At 42.1% G+C, this 18,269-nt stretch overlaps 1 protein-coding gene across 2 annotated transcripts; it reads left to right on the forward strand.

The window, feature by feature from the left end:
- The first annotated feature begins 553 nt into the window (after positions 1-553).
- nphp1 (nephronophthisis 1) lies at positions 554-15,364 on the forward strand. 2 transcript variants are annotated; one of them, XR_013790955.1, is made up of 21 exons: positions 554-814; positions 1,304-1,362; positions 1,503-1,563; positions 1,960-2,093; positions 2,985-3,165; positions 3,848-3,949; positions 5,190-5,350; positions 6,276-6,315; positions 7,495-7,582; positions 8,044-8,138; positions 8,251-8,379; positions 8,940-9,014; positions 9,438-9,548; positions 9,638-9,720; positions 10,602-10,678; positions 11,149-11,242; positions 11,602-11,714; positions 12,152-12,225; positions 13,094-13,138; positions 13,784-15,118; positions 15,150-15,364. XR_013790955.1 is itself a non-coding variant. In XM_079512218.1 (20 exons), the coding sequence occupies exons 1-20, from the start codon at positions 746-748 to the stop codon at positions 14,060-14,062; spliced, it is 2,070 nt and encodes a 689-aa protein (XP_079368344.1). In that variant the 5' UTR covers positions 554-745; the 3' UTR covers positions 14,063-15,364. The 2 variants fall into 2 exon arrangements, 1 of the variants encoding a protein (XP_079368344.1); XM_079512218.1 differs by having other exon boundaries at positions 13,784-15,364.
- The last annotated feature ends 2,905 nt before the right edge of the window (positions 15,365-18,269 follow it).

An 18,269-nucleotide genomic window follows, 5' to 3' on the forward strand; every position in this document is an offset into this window, starting at 1 on the left:
AACAACTCATCCAAACGGCGCTGGATTTATTGTGGAATTTATGTGATAGCCTATGTCAATACATTTTCGAAGAAGTCAATTCATTGGTGCATGAAAGGGCTTATGGTCGACGTCGAGGCTAAATACAATCTAAATCACAAACTCAGCTTTTCATTTATTTACATAAATGATTTTGGTTAGGTTTATTATAAACCTATATAAACTATAGGCTACTATAAAGTAAAGTTTATAGGCTACATGCCTAGTGCCTACAACAAAACCACAGAGACGGGCCCGGGTAAGATCTAGATCCGTAGGCTACCTGCAGCTGGCACTAGCAGGCAAGGACGGGTATGTTGCTTGCTACATGCTGCCATCTTCTGGTAACAAAATACTTTCACGCTCTGGGCTCAGTGGGCTGTTTTAGAATTTGGAAAATGGTCCTATTTAGTAAGCCTACGGCGCTGTTCGCTGACCGTTACCGTAATTACACTATTAAATGCGCAACGAAATTCGGGCGTCGGATCACATTACTGTCGGTTCGCGAGTGTAGGATAGCGTTACTCCAGTCACCGACTGTACAGTACGTACGCTGGTCTGAGAGAGGGTGTCATGTGGACGTTAGACCTTTATTTTGAAGGAAAAGTTGCCACGCCGGAAGTTGTATCCCATCGATTCGTCACTGGTTGCCATGGTTGCCGTAGGCACCAAATCTTTCTGTGACATGACATGTAGCTAGCCCAGCTTTGCTCTCCAGTCTTCACTAATGGCACCACCAAGAAGAAAAGGTCCTTTGCAGCTTGTCCAGAGAGAGATTGACGACATAAAAAGAAAGGTTTGTTATGCAATTGTGCTGATAGATACGTAAATGTAATGCGGAACAAAGGATAAAACGACCGATCTGTTTCAACGCGTCAGCAAGAACCCCCATAACGCGCTCTGGACCAGAAGGTAGCCAGGCGTTGAACCAGTACGATAGGCAGGGCAACTTTAATAGCCAGCATTGATGAAAACTGACTGGAGTTTCAACTATCCTCTGCATAGTAGCCTACCGCACACGAAGCTGACTGGGAAGTGTGTTAGTAGTGTTTGTGTCGATGCCTTGGTGGTGCATGTTTTCTGACAAATGACAACATTCCGGCTTAGACCACCACAATGTGGACCAGGGCTAACCACAAGGATGCAATGGGTTTTAAACATGTTTATTTATTGAAACTGACCACAAGGATGCAATGGGTTTAGTTATAACTGTAAACTGTCTGGTAAGATATTCTATAGGCAGGCGGTCTCCGTTTAGAGCCTGTTATCTGTTTCCCCCTCAAAGGTTGACAGCCTTGTGAAGGATCAGAATCAGACGTTGAACCCAGCAGAGGCGTATACAAGGTAAAAACTATAGTTAGCCCGATGGAGACCCAAACTACTGTAAATACATTTAATCTGATTCTGCACATGCACAGCACATAGGCTTTTAACATAATATTTAATGAGGAGTGGACTTGTTCTGAAAACCTTATTTCAAACAGATGCCAAGAGATGCAGAGCTCAGCTGAAAAGGCAATGGGGACACTCAAGAGGCTGACTAAAGTTAGTGATTCAATTTGACAGATTTAACAGATTCAGATATAAACAAACTATATATTCGTTTTATACTCAAATAACAACGTTCTGTTGTGCACTTCCATTATACTGCAAGCTTCCATTATAAAATGAATAGCATTGGAAAATGTTGGAATTTCAATTACAGCTATGTATAAGAATTAGTCATTTATACTTTTTAAAAGCACATACTTTTGAATAGTTAAGTATAAAAGCAAGTACTCCAGTGCTTTAACTAAGTACAAATTTGACTGACAAACGTTCACTCATAGTTTAGTAATATTTGACCAGGAATATCTACTAGAGTACTGGGGTTGAGTTACTTTGTCGACTACTGGCCATCTTACTGAAAACCTTCCCTTCTCCCTCTGTTGCTGTGCCCAGACTGATGAGCCTGCCCCTGTAGGGAGCTACGATCAGAGGAAACAGGAAGAGGAAAGACGACTACAGACACTCATGGGGAGGCTGAACACCCTCTCTCTGGAGCTATCTCCCCCAGGGCCAAGCTCTCCAGCAGGGTCAGTTAGATAAACCCATTTAGGCCATCGAAATAAAAAAAACGTGAAAGAATATATATTCAAAGATTTGTGCCGCATTTTCACGATTTTTCATAGCAGACCACTCGGTGGCGCGCTATGAGCTTGTAGATCTGCTATTTTTCAATAGCTAAAGTATAACATAAATGCTTAGTTAAAACACCAAAAGGGGTTCCCGTCCAGAATGGGTTAAGCCTGTTTTATACTTTACTGTATGATGGATGTGATTGGTGGCACATGGCGAAAATAGCAGATCTACAGTATAAGCTCACAATATGTCGTGACTCGTGATGCGTTGTGAGCTTGTAGATTATCTGTTATTTTACCTTCATTATAAGCATTCAATTCTCTCCTCTGATCCTGCGGTTTAGGTTTGTCCTGTCTGTCTGTCCATCCAAAATCTTTTTTGGAGCATATCTCCTATATGATTATGGCTATTTATTTTTATTTTTGCTTAATATTTTGATTATTGATCATGATTATTAACCACAATTATTGATAATGATTTTTTTTGGGGCAAATGCTTTTAGGAATTTCTAAACCACTTGAGCCCTAGCATTTCTATTCTGGGATAAATAGCAAAAAATAATCTACAGATTTGGTATAGAGGAGAAAAAGAACAGTGCTGCCTGTCAACTCGGGTCTATAGAGTATTAGTCCAGCAACCAGGGGTGTGGAGTGGGAAATTTGGTATACAGTTTTTTTATTGGCCTAAAATATTGTCTATATACATACATTCATGAATCCACTTGCTGACCGGCTGTCGGTATTGAGCAATCTTTTTATAGGTCATATGTGACGATACCATACAAAAACCTATATAAGGCATTATTAAATTAATACATTTCCCTCATGGTCATATTTTATCCACAGTGAAGACCAGAAGGAAGAAAGTGAGGATGAGGAGGAGGATGACGAAGATGACGAAGATGATAGCGACGAGGAAGTTGACAAGCTGAAGCGTGTTGCCAAATCGTTTTCTCAGTCAGACCCTCATGTCTACGCGGTCCTCAGTGACTTCAAAGGAGACCAGGACGGAGACCTTTCTGTTAAGGTGAAGTACATTCTATTCCATTGGCAGGTAGTTTGACTACTTTAATGTACAATGTATTCTTGGGAAGAAAGGAAATATTGGCAACATAGGCTAGGGTTAGCCCAGCATCTGCATGCTGGGAAAACCTTTGCAGAAAGTAGCATATGGATAAGCACATGTCGCAATGCAACATGTTGTGAGCTTGTCAATCAGCTTTATGGGTGCATACATTGAAACATTACTTACATGCTAAAGCCCCTTACTACTCTAGGAGCAAAGGCCCCACTTCACTCAATTGTTGGGTTATTTCCACCTCCCCAGTTGAGCCTCTTCCTAACACTTTGTGGACACCTCCTGGAGTGACATATTTAACTTTTTACTATGCTCCATTTTAGGCTGATGTTTGTGGCAGGGTTTCTGTGTGTCTAATTTTCGGTTTTGAATCTGTAAGGCAAAGGGATCCTGCCTTGTTCTTTTCCAGGTCCACATTATTTAATTTGTCTCTCCACCAGATTAGTTTAGTATTCTCTCTAGACTCTAGACTCTTTGATCCATACAACATCACCTGTTTTACATTGGATTTGTATTTTGGCATTAGTTGAGAATGTATTTTGTCGTCCAGATCTTCCTAAGGATGTTAAACAACCCCAAATTGTAAGAATTTGTGATAAATGTGCAAACTGCAATTATGCTGCTTTTTCAGAGGGGTGAGGTATTGAGGATCATTAACAAAACGGCAGACGGATGGTGGCTGGCACTGGACGCTAAAGGCAACAGGGGAGTGGTCCCCAAAACCTACCTGAAGGTACAATACGCACCTTGCTAACCATCCTCACTCCATACCCTGCAGTTGTGTTGTCAGTTGTCCCCTGTCGCAATTCTGTCTGAATGAATAAGCCTCCTCTTTCTCATATACCTGATTAATCAGACAACATTGAATCGCAGTGGGCGCCCCCCTCACTGTGGAACTCACTCCCAGCTCACATCAGAGCTGCCCCCACCTTCGAAACGTTCAAAAGCACACCCAAAACCCACCTTTTCAGACTTGCTTTCTCTACATAATTCCCCACCCCCCACTTTTTGTTTGTCTACCTGAGGCCTCTTTTAGACGGCGACCATCTCCAGATAAAACGTCAAAGTCCCGTTGCATTCTCATTTTGTATTGACCCTTTACACGAGAACGCACACTTTATGTAAACGCTATAATGTCGCTAGGTGAGGGAACAGGCTGCCAAATAGACCAGTCACCCACGTACAAGAAGAAGAACCAGGTAGCCCCCCTTCACGCAACCCTATCAGGGTTTTGCTTCCAGACCATCACAGGGTTGTGGCCGTCGCTCGCTGCCTGCTTTCTACTAACGCATCGAGGTGACAGACAGGCTAACAGGCAGCCCAGAGCATGCAGGCAGAGCGCCCCACGGGATGGCTATATATTTTATAATACATTAGGCTACATACACACTGCTGCCTGCCACCTATCACAAGGCATTTCATTTACATCATGGTTTTACATTCACCATCGCTGATGAGCGGCGCTTGTTAGGAGGGAGGCTTGTTCATTGTAGGAACTAATAAACATGCGTTGTGAGCCATTAACGTGAGCCATGATGTCATAAGTTTTGCGGATTCGCCGTTTTGCCCGTTTAGATGGAGACTCGAGGAAACGGCATTCTCAAGGATTTCCACTCTCTTTGTTGCGTTTCCTATGAACACCGTTCTCATCTAAAGACCACCTTAGGGTCTAGTTTTTAACCTTTTTGACTTTTTTATCTAGTTTATTTTTCTAATGAAACAGTTTTTATTATTTTTACTTCGACTTCAACTTTGGGTACCTTGAAAAGCACTATATATATTTTTTTTTATGTATTATTATTATTATTAACCTCTGATCTATACTTTGTTGTATGACAGTGTCTCTCGTGAAAATATCCGTCGCATGTGATGGGTTGTGAGCTTGTAGATCTATATTAGCTATTTATGGCGAGTCACACCACCTTATGTTGTTGACAATTGTGAATGAGGTACCAACTAACAATACTCTTCAGAGTGGTGATGGAGTGGATGATGGAGATGACGATGACGGCACTGATGATGACGGCACTGATGACAACGATGATGATAAAGACTCTAATGAGAAGGACTCTAATGTTGATGGCGAGGAAGAGGAGGATGGGGATGAGCTGTCCGAGGCCAAAGATAGAAAGAGGTGATGTTATGCTTTCAACTCTTGATGTTTCTAAGCTCAATAGCTCATTCGGTGTGTTGCTGGACAAAGTGGACATATTTGCAGGGAGAGTAAGAGCACCTTGCCTAGATCAGGGGTTCTCAACCTGGGGGTAGCGACCCCTCGGGGGTTATAACTGAATGGAATGGCTGGAAAATGGAAATTAAGAGTTTGCGAGACTTGGCCAAAGCATTTCCGTCCCCAGCCAAAAACGTTGAGAACCCCTGGCCTAGATGAGTACATCAGGCCATGATACAAAAGATACAAAAGAACCTTTTAGTCATCCCAACTTGGATTTTATTGCCAAAAATGATGGAGCGGATAGAATGTCAAGCACATAATTATCCTTTGTTCATGTTGTGTCGGACAAACCAGTTTCTGACCTCTAAATAAGTACCATCTAATACACACATGGGCAACATATGGCCCTATCTCAATGCGGCCCGCCAAGTCCTTACAAAAAACCTAAATGACAGCCTCAAAGAATCTACATTGTAAAAGTCTGTCATATTAATGGTTTTGTTAATGGTTCAATTCAATTGTGCAATGTGTGGCCCTTCACTCACTTATATCAAAGTCAGTGAAATAAATGATCTGGAAAACTCTGGACATAAATGCTACCTACCCCGTTTATTATAAATAAAGTTGCCTTGACAGTTCTGTGTGTGCTGGTATTCTCTTAGAGAATTATTATTGTAAAGTGACCAATGAAGTAACACATGAATGGCATACCAAGTCAGTTAAAACATGTCGGAAAGTCTGAGAAATGTTTTACATGAGTCTATCAGAACTCCTTCCTGTCTAAATAAAGACCTGCCTAAAATGGATTTTCACTTATCTTTCACCATGTTCAACTTTCACCATGTTAGACTAAAAATGTGTTTCTATCAATCTGTTGCTTCCTCAGGTCTTCAAGCTGGTCCACTGTCAGAAAGGCCCTCGTTGAGGTAAGACTGCTACTGCGCTCAATAAAACGGCATAATAATAATTATAACATTAGCTTTAATTATAAGATAAACAACAATAGAACATATAATACAGTGAGCCATACACGTATGCAATGAAATAGATGTGGATGAAGGAGTCAAAATAAATAAATAGAATCTATCTAAGAGAAGGCATGTTTTCAGAAATTATTTAAAAGATGACACTGACTTTTCTAGCCTTACATCCTCAAGCAGGGAATTCCAGATATGAGCCTTGTCACCCAAGGCATGGGTTCTCAACGTTTTTGGCCGGGGACCCCCGGAAATGCTTTGGCAATGTCTCGGGACCCCCGTCCCGCCCCGCCCCCTCCCGCCCCCCAATATAAATTGACTGCTACAATAACCTTAAACCATTTTGGGCGGGAACCCCTTTTGGTGTTTTAAGCATTGTTATAATTTAGCTATTTAAAAATAGCAGATCTACAAGCTCATAGCGCGCCACCGAGTGGCGCGCTACGAGCTTGTAGGTCTGCTATTTTTGAAAAACCGTGAAAAAAATAAAAAAAATAAAACTTTTTTTTTTGAAAATAATTTGGGGACCCACCAAACTAATTTGGCGACCCCCCTAGGGGTCGCGACCCACGGGTTGAGAACCCCTGACCCAAGGTAACAACGCGAGTTTTGGTTACAACTATGAGAACCCTGCGGGATCTGAGGAGGCACACAGGCTCATATGGGACAAGCATATCTAAAATCTAACTGGGAACCTGGCCTTGGCAAGGCATTAAAAGTCGCCAGTGAAATCTTAAAATACTGAAACTTATCTGCAGCCAATGTGGAGAATCTGGGATTGGTGTAATACATGGTGACGTTTCTTCGAGTTAGTTAATAATCGAATTGTAGCAGGTAGGAGACAGCATTTTAGCTGAGCCCAGAAAAGAAATCATGAATGGTCTGCAAATGATGCAAACAGCCCTTTTAAATGAAGCTATGGTAAATAGGCATGCCACCTTCGGGAAACCAGGACGTTTATGCACTACAATGACTACATGCACAGTATTGGCTATCTATTCTCGTTGCAGCATACTATGATTAGATTGGTTACTGTATGTTTGATGGTCTTAAATATGTTTCATATCATCTGCTGGAATCAGCGAGTTACGTTGTCAATGTCATATAGTGGGTGTGTCTGTTTGACAGATCGATGCGACTGATGTCCTCTCTGCCATGGGGGCCATCCCGTCAGGATTCAGACCATCAACCCTCAATAAGCTACTGGTGGATGAAGGTCAGCACATGCTTGTACTGTACACGTCTACAGACACATGGACCCATTCATGATACTTGTGTTCACCTCACCCACAGATTATTACAATCCTGAAAAAGGCATGTAGTAAAAGTTAGGCTCTATGTGCAGGTTTGAAGACTACCACTATTACAAATATGGGGCGGCAGTGGCCCAGGGCTAGAGTTGCCGGTTGGGAACCGGAAGGTTCCCAGTTCGATCCCGGGCTCCCCGTGAGTTTGTGTCGAAGTGTCCTTGAGCAAGAATCTGAACCCCTAATTGCTCCCGATGAGCAGGTGCCTTGTATGGTTTCCTCCGCCATCGGTGTATGAATGTGTGAATGTAATGCATAATCTATGTAAAGCGCCTTGGATGAAGGCGCTATATAAATGCACCATTTACCATTTAATAGTATACTGACTACAGTATTAATAGTATACTGACTATTCTATTTCATTGTCTAGGGATAACCTACAGAGGAAGTCATTACATTCAGCCTGAGCTCAGCCAATCACAGCTTTCCTTTAAAGACCTCTTCCTGGACACAGACACTGGCAGGGTAAGACCACTTGCTTTTTAGCACGTCATTATAGGCAAAAACCTTTTTAAGATCGGCTATGTTATTTACAAGTGCATGATAGTTGTCTCACGTCCTTTCCTTTCCTCTCCAGGTTCGTTCTCGGTCAGTGAAGACCAGTATTTGCTTCACCCTGTGGGGCTGCAGGATGATTCCTACCCCAGGAGTCGGGATTCAAGTCCTTAGCAGGCACATCCGTCTCTGTGCCTTCGACGGAACTCAGGTAATGGTTAACCTTGTCTAGCCCCCTGGCTCGACAGAGATTCACCATGTAGAAGATAAGAATCTTGTATGGCAAGTCTTTCCATGTTCAATGGCTTATTATGCGAGGGGAAAGTATGTAGGGTAGTTTAACTTTGAATTGGAATGAAAGGTTTTTCATCTGGTTTGTTTAATGTAGCTTTTGGCAATGCTATAATCGGTCTTTGAAATGAAAGTCATACTTCTTTAACCCATTCTGGGCGGGCACCCCTTTTGGTGTTAGCATTATGTTGTGCTTTAGCTATTGAAAAATAGCAGATCTACAAGCTTATAGCGCGCCTGACATAGACTGACATAGAAACATAGCTTTTTTAGGATACTGTCAGGATGTAGAAGACATTTTTAGAATCTGATCTCAGGTCAAAATGGGTTAAAATTATGTAGATTGACTATACTGTACAATACATCATTTGAAAAATGTATGGACTTTCTTTAGACAATAATGTATTCAGCAAAAGACTGCACCAAGTGATGGTAGCTGATGCTACCAAAGATGACTACTGTATGCACTGTGTCTGACAGGTATTGAGTAACATTCACACATTGAGGGCAACCTATAATGACAAGAACCCCAAGACCTGGACCTTCTCTCCACGGGTATGTAGTGCGTACTGTACTGTTGGAGCATGCAAACAAACCCTTATTTTACAGGTTTTCGAAATAGTGGCCAGGGCCGCCAAAAAGAAGAGGAAGGGGAAAAAAATGGTATAGTGAGTTGGTATACTGGTATAGCTATATTGGGCATGTCATTATTGTAAAGATTTAACAGTTTTAACATAAAAATAAATAAATAAATATTGAAAAGACTTTCAAAGAATTTCAAACATTTCCGTGACACGGTGATCATATAGATTTACATTTCTGCAGTGGTATGGCTAATTATATTTTGTCACCATCGGTTTCAATGCTGATATACTGATATAATGCTGATATTGTTATCTCTGGAGTAAATGCTAAGAATATAAACCAGAAACTTGGAACATGACGTGATAATTATGACTGTATGTGTGTTTACTAAAGATGGCAGGTCTCCTGCCAACCCTGCTGGACGGAGAATGTTTTCTACGCTGCAGTTCTGATTCACCTGACCTAGGCATTCTCTTAGAACTGGGAGTTACCTTCATACGAAACGTAAGAATATGTCTCATTATGTAAAGCTGAACACAACCCACAATACTTTTTTTAGGCTGCTATTTTATTGTGTGTGTGTGTGTGTCCAGTCTACAGGAGAGAGAGGAGACCTAAGCTGTGGTTGGTCCTTCCTCAAACTGACTGATGACACTGGAGCTCCAATCACTGCTAGGTATACAGAAAAAGAAAGAGAGTGGTTCATACAAACACTGATACAAACCATACATTTTGAACGAAGGCAGACAGCGATTTCTCTTTGGCCACTGACCGTGTTTTGTCGGTGCTGGGCAGATGTCCAGTTGTTGTTCCGTGTTGTTGTTTCTCCGTGAATATCGTTTGTCCGCTGTCCGTGTATATTGATTTAAGGGCGAGGTGCCGCGTTATAGGCCTATCTCACAGCCCGCTTTCCACGCCCACTTCCGGTAAATAGTGGTGTCTTTAACATTAGCATTTACACGTTTTTTTCTCTGGAGAATCTAAGTACATTTTCTAATGTAAAAATGTGACAGACCAATATTATTATGAAGCAAACAAGATGGTAAATCAGCTCGAACAGATAGAACAAACCTTACCTTGAGAAAACAAAAGTTGTAGACTTCTTAAATTACCTCTGTTAACATGTAGCGTCTATGGAGTGACGTCACGCTATCACCACTAACCCCGAAAGGGGGCGTATTAAGGGGGGTGGGGAAATTCTGTGAGATAGGCTTATTATGGATCTCACCGCAGTTCTAGGAAAGCCCCGCAGACCGCAGTAGTCGAAGACCCACACAGCTGGGTTGAATACGCAGTAGTAAAGTCAGTGATGTATCACGGCCACAAAGCACAGGGGTAAACAGCACTTCCGCATACTCTGCATATGTCACAGCCTATGACTTGGACAACTGAACCGAACCGCGCACAAAGCTGTACTCATTCTTTTTTGCATTGTGCTCAATGCGCACCGAAAATGTGGGTGTCTATTGTAATAATAGATTAATAATAGATTCTCCCTCCATGTATGTGTACTGTTTCATATTTTGTGTGCGTGTGTGTGGACGGATTTCTGGACAGGACTTATGAGCTGCCAGTGAATGGGGGAACTCCCTATGAGAGAGATGTAGCAATGGAATACACTGCATCAAGGGAAAGTAAGAAGATATATACATTGTATTTGTTCTCACAGATGTCTGATTGTATCCCCCATAAATGTCCCATAATTAAACTCTCCAGGACTTACAAAGGCCATAACCGAAATCTAAAATCAAAATTACATAATCTAGACTCTAGATTATGTAATTTTTATGTAGATTCTAGAGGGAACCAAGGTGTTGCAAAGTAAGAGATGTTGGTTTAGGGTTTGAACGTTGCACCCCCAGGTTCGTTTTTATTAAAATGATGCTTGTGTTTTTGAATGGGCTTGTTTGTAGGGCAATAGGGTATAAAGTAACTATAATTTGTATGACACTGTAATGTATACAACATACAGTATAACAATGACCTACAATCCTACATCATATGAGGAGCAGAGCAAAACATTTATCGTACATGTACACAAGACCTAACCATAATGACCACCTCGAACCTTGATATGACATGCCGTCTATCCTCTCTTCTGAAGGCACTGTGTTCCATCAGATGCTACAGTCCAGGAAAGAACCAAAGGTCATTTTGAAGTTTAAGTCAGCCAACAGCCGCACCAGAACTCAGCTCAGGTGAATGGACCACAAAGATAATGAAAAAATATTTAGGTGTATTTGTTGATTAGCTCAGTATTTTGTTATAAGATTAAAGCATTATATTCTGATATTGCTAGAAAGAAAAAAGTGTTTATTCAGTAATGCATATCTTCCTGTCTCTCCAGTTGTTTAGTAGTAAACTGAAAATCCAATCAAGAGAGAGAACCCATTTATCAGCAATGTTCTATCAGTGTACCAATATTGTCTTCTAATGTTTGTCATCACTTCCAGTTTGACTTGGTTACCATGTATCCTGTACGAGTTCTCTCTCTTGATTGGATTAAATTGGTATCCCGTCCTGAGAATGTATTTTAATGCTGTGTATTCTCTGCCAGTGTCCTTCCAGACACGCTGCTGTTCTGTATGAGTTCTGTCCACCTGCTGGCTCTGCACAGACAAATGCTAGCTGACGCTCTGCTGATGGACAGACCAACCATGCAAGACGCTGGTAACACACACACACACACACACGCACACACAGACAGACACACGCACACACACACACACACACACACACACACACACACACACACACACACACACACACACACACACACACACACACACATGCATGCACCCACACACGCAGTTGTCCAGTTGTCCAGAAACTGGACAACTGGACGTGCATTTACTGTACATCAATCTGGGAACCCGTCAGTGAAAAAAAGAAGGAAAAACAGCGCCCTCTGCTGTTTGTTTCCTTAGCTCAGAAACTGTTCTTGAGAGATTAACTGTACATACACAATTACACATGCACCCAGACATTGAGGGACTAAGGAAGTTAAGGAACAGATGCACAAAGCTTTCAGGGATGATTCTTTTCTGAAGAAAGTTTGTCCCCCCCCCCCCCCCCCTCTCTCTCTCTCTCTCTCTCTCTCTCTGTAGATCTAATGTGTAGTCCTATCCTGGCTACCTTCCCTGTGCTGCTGGACCAAACAGATCTGCTGGATGCCCTCAGGGTCAGTGGAACTGTCTATGGTCACTACCTATACAGTTAATGTCACTGTAAATGGACCCAGTGGATTCATTTTGTACATTCTGAGTTACAAATGGATACATTGACACTTGAGAGGGTTTTACTGTATATGCACTACAGTTACTGTAGCTACAGTATAGCCATGCCACCTTTTGTGTGATCTGTCTCACACACATGGTTACGTCATCTTTTCCTACTTTTCTTATGGTAGAGCTGCACTGTTGATGTGAATTAACTCACAGGACTAACGCTGTTAGTCAAATAAAAGTTGCTTGCTTTAAAAAAAAGAAGAAGAAAGGGACCACAGTGATGGCGTGCCTATGATTTAATCACATCACGATCACCAGCAGAGCAAACTACCCTCCTGTTAACTGTGATATCATATGGTTAGATGTTATTAAAACCTATTTGTATTATAGTAGTTAGTTTACGTACGTAGTTTAGTAGCTTACGTCCTGGGCATGACGTTAAACTGTTCCGTTCGAGAGGACCGGCGACCCTCGAATGTAAACAGCCACTCCAGAATTTGTATTATATTATAGTTCTATCAAGAGATAATCTAGCATTTCACTCATTTAACATGGCTTATTTAAGGCGACAGTTTTTCATTTTTATTTATTATTTCATTTCGGGGGAAACTTTAATTACATTTGTATTTATTTATTTAGTTCAGTGAACCAAACGCTGCCTAATGGCTAACTGTATGTTACCACTGAGCCACTCTATTATAGATGTATCCAGATGTCGTGCATTGTGTTGCTGCTACTTAATGAATGACCTCACTGGTATGGACAGATACTGATGTCTACTAAGGGACTTTATGACTGTTTTACTGGCTGTCTTCTCTTCAGAGTGCCTGGTTGGATGCTGAGAGCAACATGAGCAGAGCTCAGAGGGTGAGATGGTGTGTGTGTGTGTGTGTGTGTGTGTGTGTGTGTGTGTGTGTGTGTGTGTGTGTGTGTGTGTGTGTGTGTGTGTGTGTGTGTGTGTGTGTGTGTGTGTGTGTGTGTGTGTGTGTGTGTGTGTGTGTGTGTGTGTGTGTGTGTGTGTTAAGACCTACAGTATGTGCAGTGTGCATGTGTAATATTCATTTTAACCTATAGATGGTGCTTAAAGTACACAATAAAGAAAGTAACTCTGTTAGCCTCCAGATTTGACATATTGTTTACAGCGATTAGGATGCTCACATTCCATTCTAATGACATACTTTTGTTTGTTATACTTGTGTCCGTGTACACCTGCCAAATTGTGTATGTGTGTATGTGCCAAGTCATTTGTGCATTGTGTGTCTTATAAGAGTCCCAAGTTAATGCATCGACCCCGTGCGTGCGTGCGTGCGTGCGTGCGTGCGTGCGTGCGTGCGTGCGTGCGTGCGTGTGTGCGTGCGTGCGTGTGTGTGTGTGTGTGTGTGTGTGTGTGCGCACGCACATGAGCAGAACATGCGGGTTTCCGTGTGCATTATTGACATTCCTCTCTGCATACATTATGTAGTATGTTTGATTAAAGATGTTCTGTTGCTGTTCATGTTCCTCGTTCCGCAGAGAGACCTGGCCCATCTAAAGCAAGAGTTCACTAAAGTCTACCTCTCATCAGTCTACTACCTCCTGCACACTCCCTCGTTGCCACAACAACGGTGGGCGGACCAGCCTTGCGAGGAGCAGCGTGCACGAGTCGCCTACGCCACCGTGAGTGCACTCAAAGACGCCCAGCACACCACCGGCCAATCGGGAAGCCTGCAGCTCGTCATTGACCCCGAACATTGTCACCATGCTTTTGACATTGCAGAGCTGACCTATGACCTTTTGCGGGTGGCACGGTAACAATTGGGGGAATAAATGGCATGCTGTAGGTGGTTTAAAAGTAGTGGCACCTTTTTGTATATATTATTTTACTTTTTAGTCAACGTTCTAGATATTTGATATTGGAGGTTCTCAACTATCCAGAGGTCCATAAAACCAGGTGAATGTACTGTACACAGTAAAATCTTTGGTGTTAAATTTAACTCAAATGGTTACATTTGTATACTGAGTTAGCAAATGGATGTTATTAACACTGAGAATCGTACTATGTAGCTGCTATTTTGGCTCTTTCGAGGTTTCTATCTACCGACCTTTGACTGTGTAGATTTCTGTGAATATTGAACTGTTTTATCTCCACTGTGGCACTTTTCATAGCAGTGATTTTGGTAAGCGCAGCTGAAGGTAAAGACACGAGGTCATGTTTAATTTAGGTGCTACTCTGTGCCAGCATGGACATCTCCTGTACAGTTAACTTCATGATGCTTAACACACAGAAACACTCACAATTAATGTCATTCATCATCATTTTTCAACCGCGGTCGAGATTGTGGATTTCACAATAACACGCCAGACTTCCCGGTCCTTCATTGCCACCCCCAGTTCCTGCTTACTGATGCCTGTGTCTAGCGATGACATCAGGGAATGACAGTTTTCTACCTCTGGTCTGCTTTGAGGCAGGACTCCAGAGAAGAAGGGAAGATATAACCTCATTGTCAGCTCTGTAGCAGTGGCCGGCAAACTGTGTTCTTCTGGATCGGACTAGTGAAGAAACACGGGGAAGGTTGCCGTATATTAGATTAGTCGATGGGTGGCTCTTCCAAGACAGATTTTGCGCTCTCATTAGAAGGCGGGTGTAAGTGCCATCCAACCGTTTCTTTGAAAGTGCCTATGTCTCGGAGCCATAGAGTAGAATCGGCTCAACAGTCGTCCTAAATATTTTTACTTTAATATTACCTACAGCAGCATTTACCTGCCAAAATGGCTGCTGTGAAAAAGGTATTTTTCCCCCTCCAAATACGATACACCAGATGTAAACCTTGTTAAAAATGCTACACATACTCAATGTGTAGGGAAATGGTTACTGGTATGAAAGCTCAACTCGGTAAAGAATTGTTGATGGCAGTCATAGCCTTTCCTGACAAAATACGGACATTAAAGGATACAGTGAAAATCTCTTTGAGTGCATTTTAAAATTAATTTTACTTTGATTTATTGAGATGATGACAGATTGCTTAATGATTGACTGGTAGACTTTATAGTGATGATATGATCAGCTGCATTTGATACTCTTATTTATTTTTGCAACTATTTCATAATAAATATTTAATGGATGACTGTGGTTGATTTGTTCAAATAGAAAAGGATGGGACTGTATTTGTCTCTCTGTTATCACTTGCTTCTTATATCCCTCTAGTTCTCACTCTCCTCCCTCTCTCTGCCCCTCCTTCCTTTCTCCATTGCGTCTCTTTACCTCCCTCTTTCATTTCTGTCCCCACCCAATAGTTCAACATCAATTCTCGACAAGTCTTTCAATGAATAGAGTAGTGTTCAGGGTTAATAATTACTCTGACGTGGTCTATATATATCCAGGTATAAAAGCAGTGAGAACGGTGGCACAGTTGGTAGTGCTGTCGCCTCACAGCTAGAAGGTCCTGGGTTCGATTTCCGCTCGGGACGCTGTGGGTGCTGGCGGCGTGTTTCCTCCTCCGCGTCATCAGTGCCCATACCCGAGGCCGGGTTGGCGAAAGGGCCTTTCTGTGTGGAGTTTGCATGTTCTCCCCGTGTCCCCTAGGGTAGGTACCCTCACAAAAAACATGCAGTAATCCTGGTCTCTAAACTGCCTCCCCCTGGCCAGCCGGGGCGCCTGATGGAGGGGAAAGGAACTGGTTGGAATAACGTGTTCCTTCCACGCGCTACGTCCAACCAGGGAAACTCCCCCTGTCAGGTGTAAAGGAGCAACTTGGACACTCAGGCATGAAGGAAGCATGAGTTCAAGTCCATTGCTCTCCCCATGTCCCCCATATATGGGGACTAGGTTGGCGGAGGGTGTGTAGAGCCCAGGATCACATTAGATAATTGACACAGGGGTGAAAAATGGGTTACAAAATCGTGGGATAAAAATTATTAAAAAGAAAGAAAAGCAGTGAGAAATCAGTGCAATTGGATGCTGTGTCATGATCAGCTTTTGAGGTGGAAATAGATCGAATTTAAGAATGGATTGGGTGCTGCCTACCTTAAATTGATTTTTATTTATTTTATTCTTTTGTATTTACATGAGACAATTTGACAATATGGAACCAATTTTATGTTAAAATGTAAAAATGTGTATTACTGATCGATGACATTTTTGTTTCTTGATTACATGCATGCTGCATACAGTATCTATATTATTAGCTCATAGTATACCAGTAAGTCGCCTGAGGGCGAGAAGCGTGCTGAAACAACAGCTTCTTAATACGGCACAGTTGAGAAGCAGGAGTTAAACTATTGATCAGGTGTCAGTGAGGTCAGATGTAGAGTTGCTGACCGGCTCATATATGCAGATCTAGTGTCGTTGCTGTCGGGAGGAAACCTCATAACTCCATTTTTTAGGTTTTAGATTTTGTTTGGCATAAATCAGTGCTATTGAACACCCTTTAGGCGACTGTGGCTCAGGAGGTAGAGCAGGTCGTCCAATGATCCATGGGTCGGCGGTTCGAATCCCGGCTCCTCCTGTCTACATGTCGAAGTGTCCTTGGGCAAGACACTGAACCCCAAATTGCTCCCGATGTGCTGGTTGGTACCTTGCACGGCTTCCGCCGCAATCGGTGTATGAATGGGTGAATGTAATGCACAATCTATGTAAAGCGCCTTGGATAAAGGCGCTATATAAATGCACCATTTACCATTTACCATTTACCTTTACGTCTATGTGTTGTTTCGAAAATATTGAACCAATGGAAAGTAGTAAAAAGTACTTGGGACAAAACCTCTTAACTCCATTGGACCCTCAAAATGTCTGCTAAAGCAACTAACTCCACCACCTCTGAGGTCCCCCTCTCATGGAAGTAATTGACAATATATAAAGTTACAACACCAACTTTGATGAGGCTGTATTGCTTTGTTTTAAAAATACAAGGTTTTTGGTATGACATTGTATCAGAACTCTCTGTTATTTTTGGTGTCCCGATCGATTTAAACCCGTTGTGTCTTTTACTTGGTCTCCCGGATGATCATGTTATTGATGTCAAACATAAGAGGTTGTTCAACTTATTAACGTTTGCTGCTAGGAAAAATATTCTTTTGTTTTGGATCAAGGATGTTGCTCCATCAAAGAAATCATGGCATAACATTATAATGGACTGTATTCCTTGTGAATACATTACATGCATGTTGCATTCTAAATTGGACACTTTCTACAAAATTTGGGACCCTTATTTAGATCATATTGGACCAACATTGTCTGCCACAATACTTGGAGGTTTTCCGTGCCAGCCTTAGATATCTTATATGCCAGCATTCTTCCCTAGTGTGTGCTAGGGAGGGGGGGGGGGGGGGGGGTTGCCGCCTTTGAGTGGAGTATGCATGGGTCTGCTCTTATTGTAATGTTTTGTGCCTATGATAACTGTATTGTCTGCCTTTTTAACATGTATTTATATACTGTATGGATGTATTTCCTGAATGGGAGTCTATCAAAACTCGAGAGTCATTATGGTTCATTGCCCTTGCCATGTCTTTGTATGTTCAATCTTTTTATTTATAATGATGTTGTGCCTGAGCTGTTTTTTTTCTTTTCTTTTGTTGTTTGTTATTATGTTCTTGTTGTGTAATGTCTGTTTGTTGTCTTTAAGTTTGTTAAAAACCAATAAATATATATATAAGGTTTTCTTAATTTCCTGAAAATGTTATATTTGAGGTTTCCTCCTGACAGCAGAGACATCAAACCACACATGGCTATCCTCAGGGTTTGATGAGGGCAGTGTCGTTGATCTTCACATATGGAGATCCAAGTATGTACCAACTTGGTTCATTTGCAAGTGTGACTTGCGTTGCGGCAGCCACTGGTGCGCCCTGGCAACTGGCGGCGAGGTCCTCCTTTAGACAGATGCCTTCCTGTGCTGGCGTGCCAAAATGGACATCAAGCCGGTCACAAGCTGCCATGCCATGATGATCCAGTACCTCACCAAGTACTGCACCAAGTACGAGCCCCCTTCTGAGACGCTCAAGGAGGTTATGGAGAAGTTGCAGA

Source organism: Electrona antarctica (genome assembly GCF_951216825.1).
Source record: "Electrona antarctica genome assembly, chromosome: 10".
NCBI classification, from domain to species: Eukaryota; Metazoa; Chordata; class Actinopteri; order Myctophiformes; family Myctophidae; genus Electrona; species Electrona antarctica.

Bases quoted from the DNA above. Each gene is read 5' to 3' on its own strand.
- nphp1 (XM_079512218.1), top strand. From the start codon at position 746: ATGGCACCACCAAGAAGAAAAGGTCCTTTGCAGCTTGTCCAGAGAGAG. The intron at 3,950-5,189 runs GTACAATACGCA...AATACTCTTCAG, and splicing joins TCCCCAAAACCTACCTGAAG to AGTGGTGATGGAGTGGATGA. The intron at 8,139-8,250 runs GTAAGACCACTT...TTTCCTCTCCAG, and splicing joins TGGACACAGACACTGGCAGG to GTTCGTTCTCGGTCAGTGAA.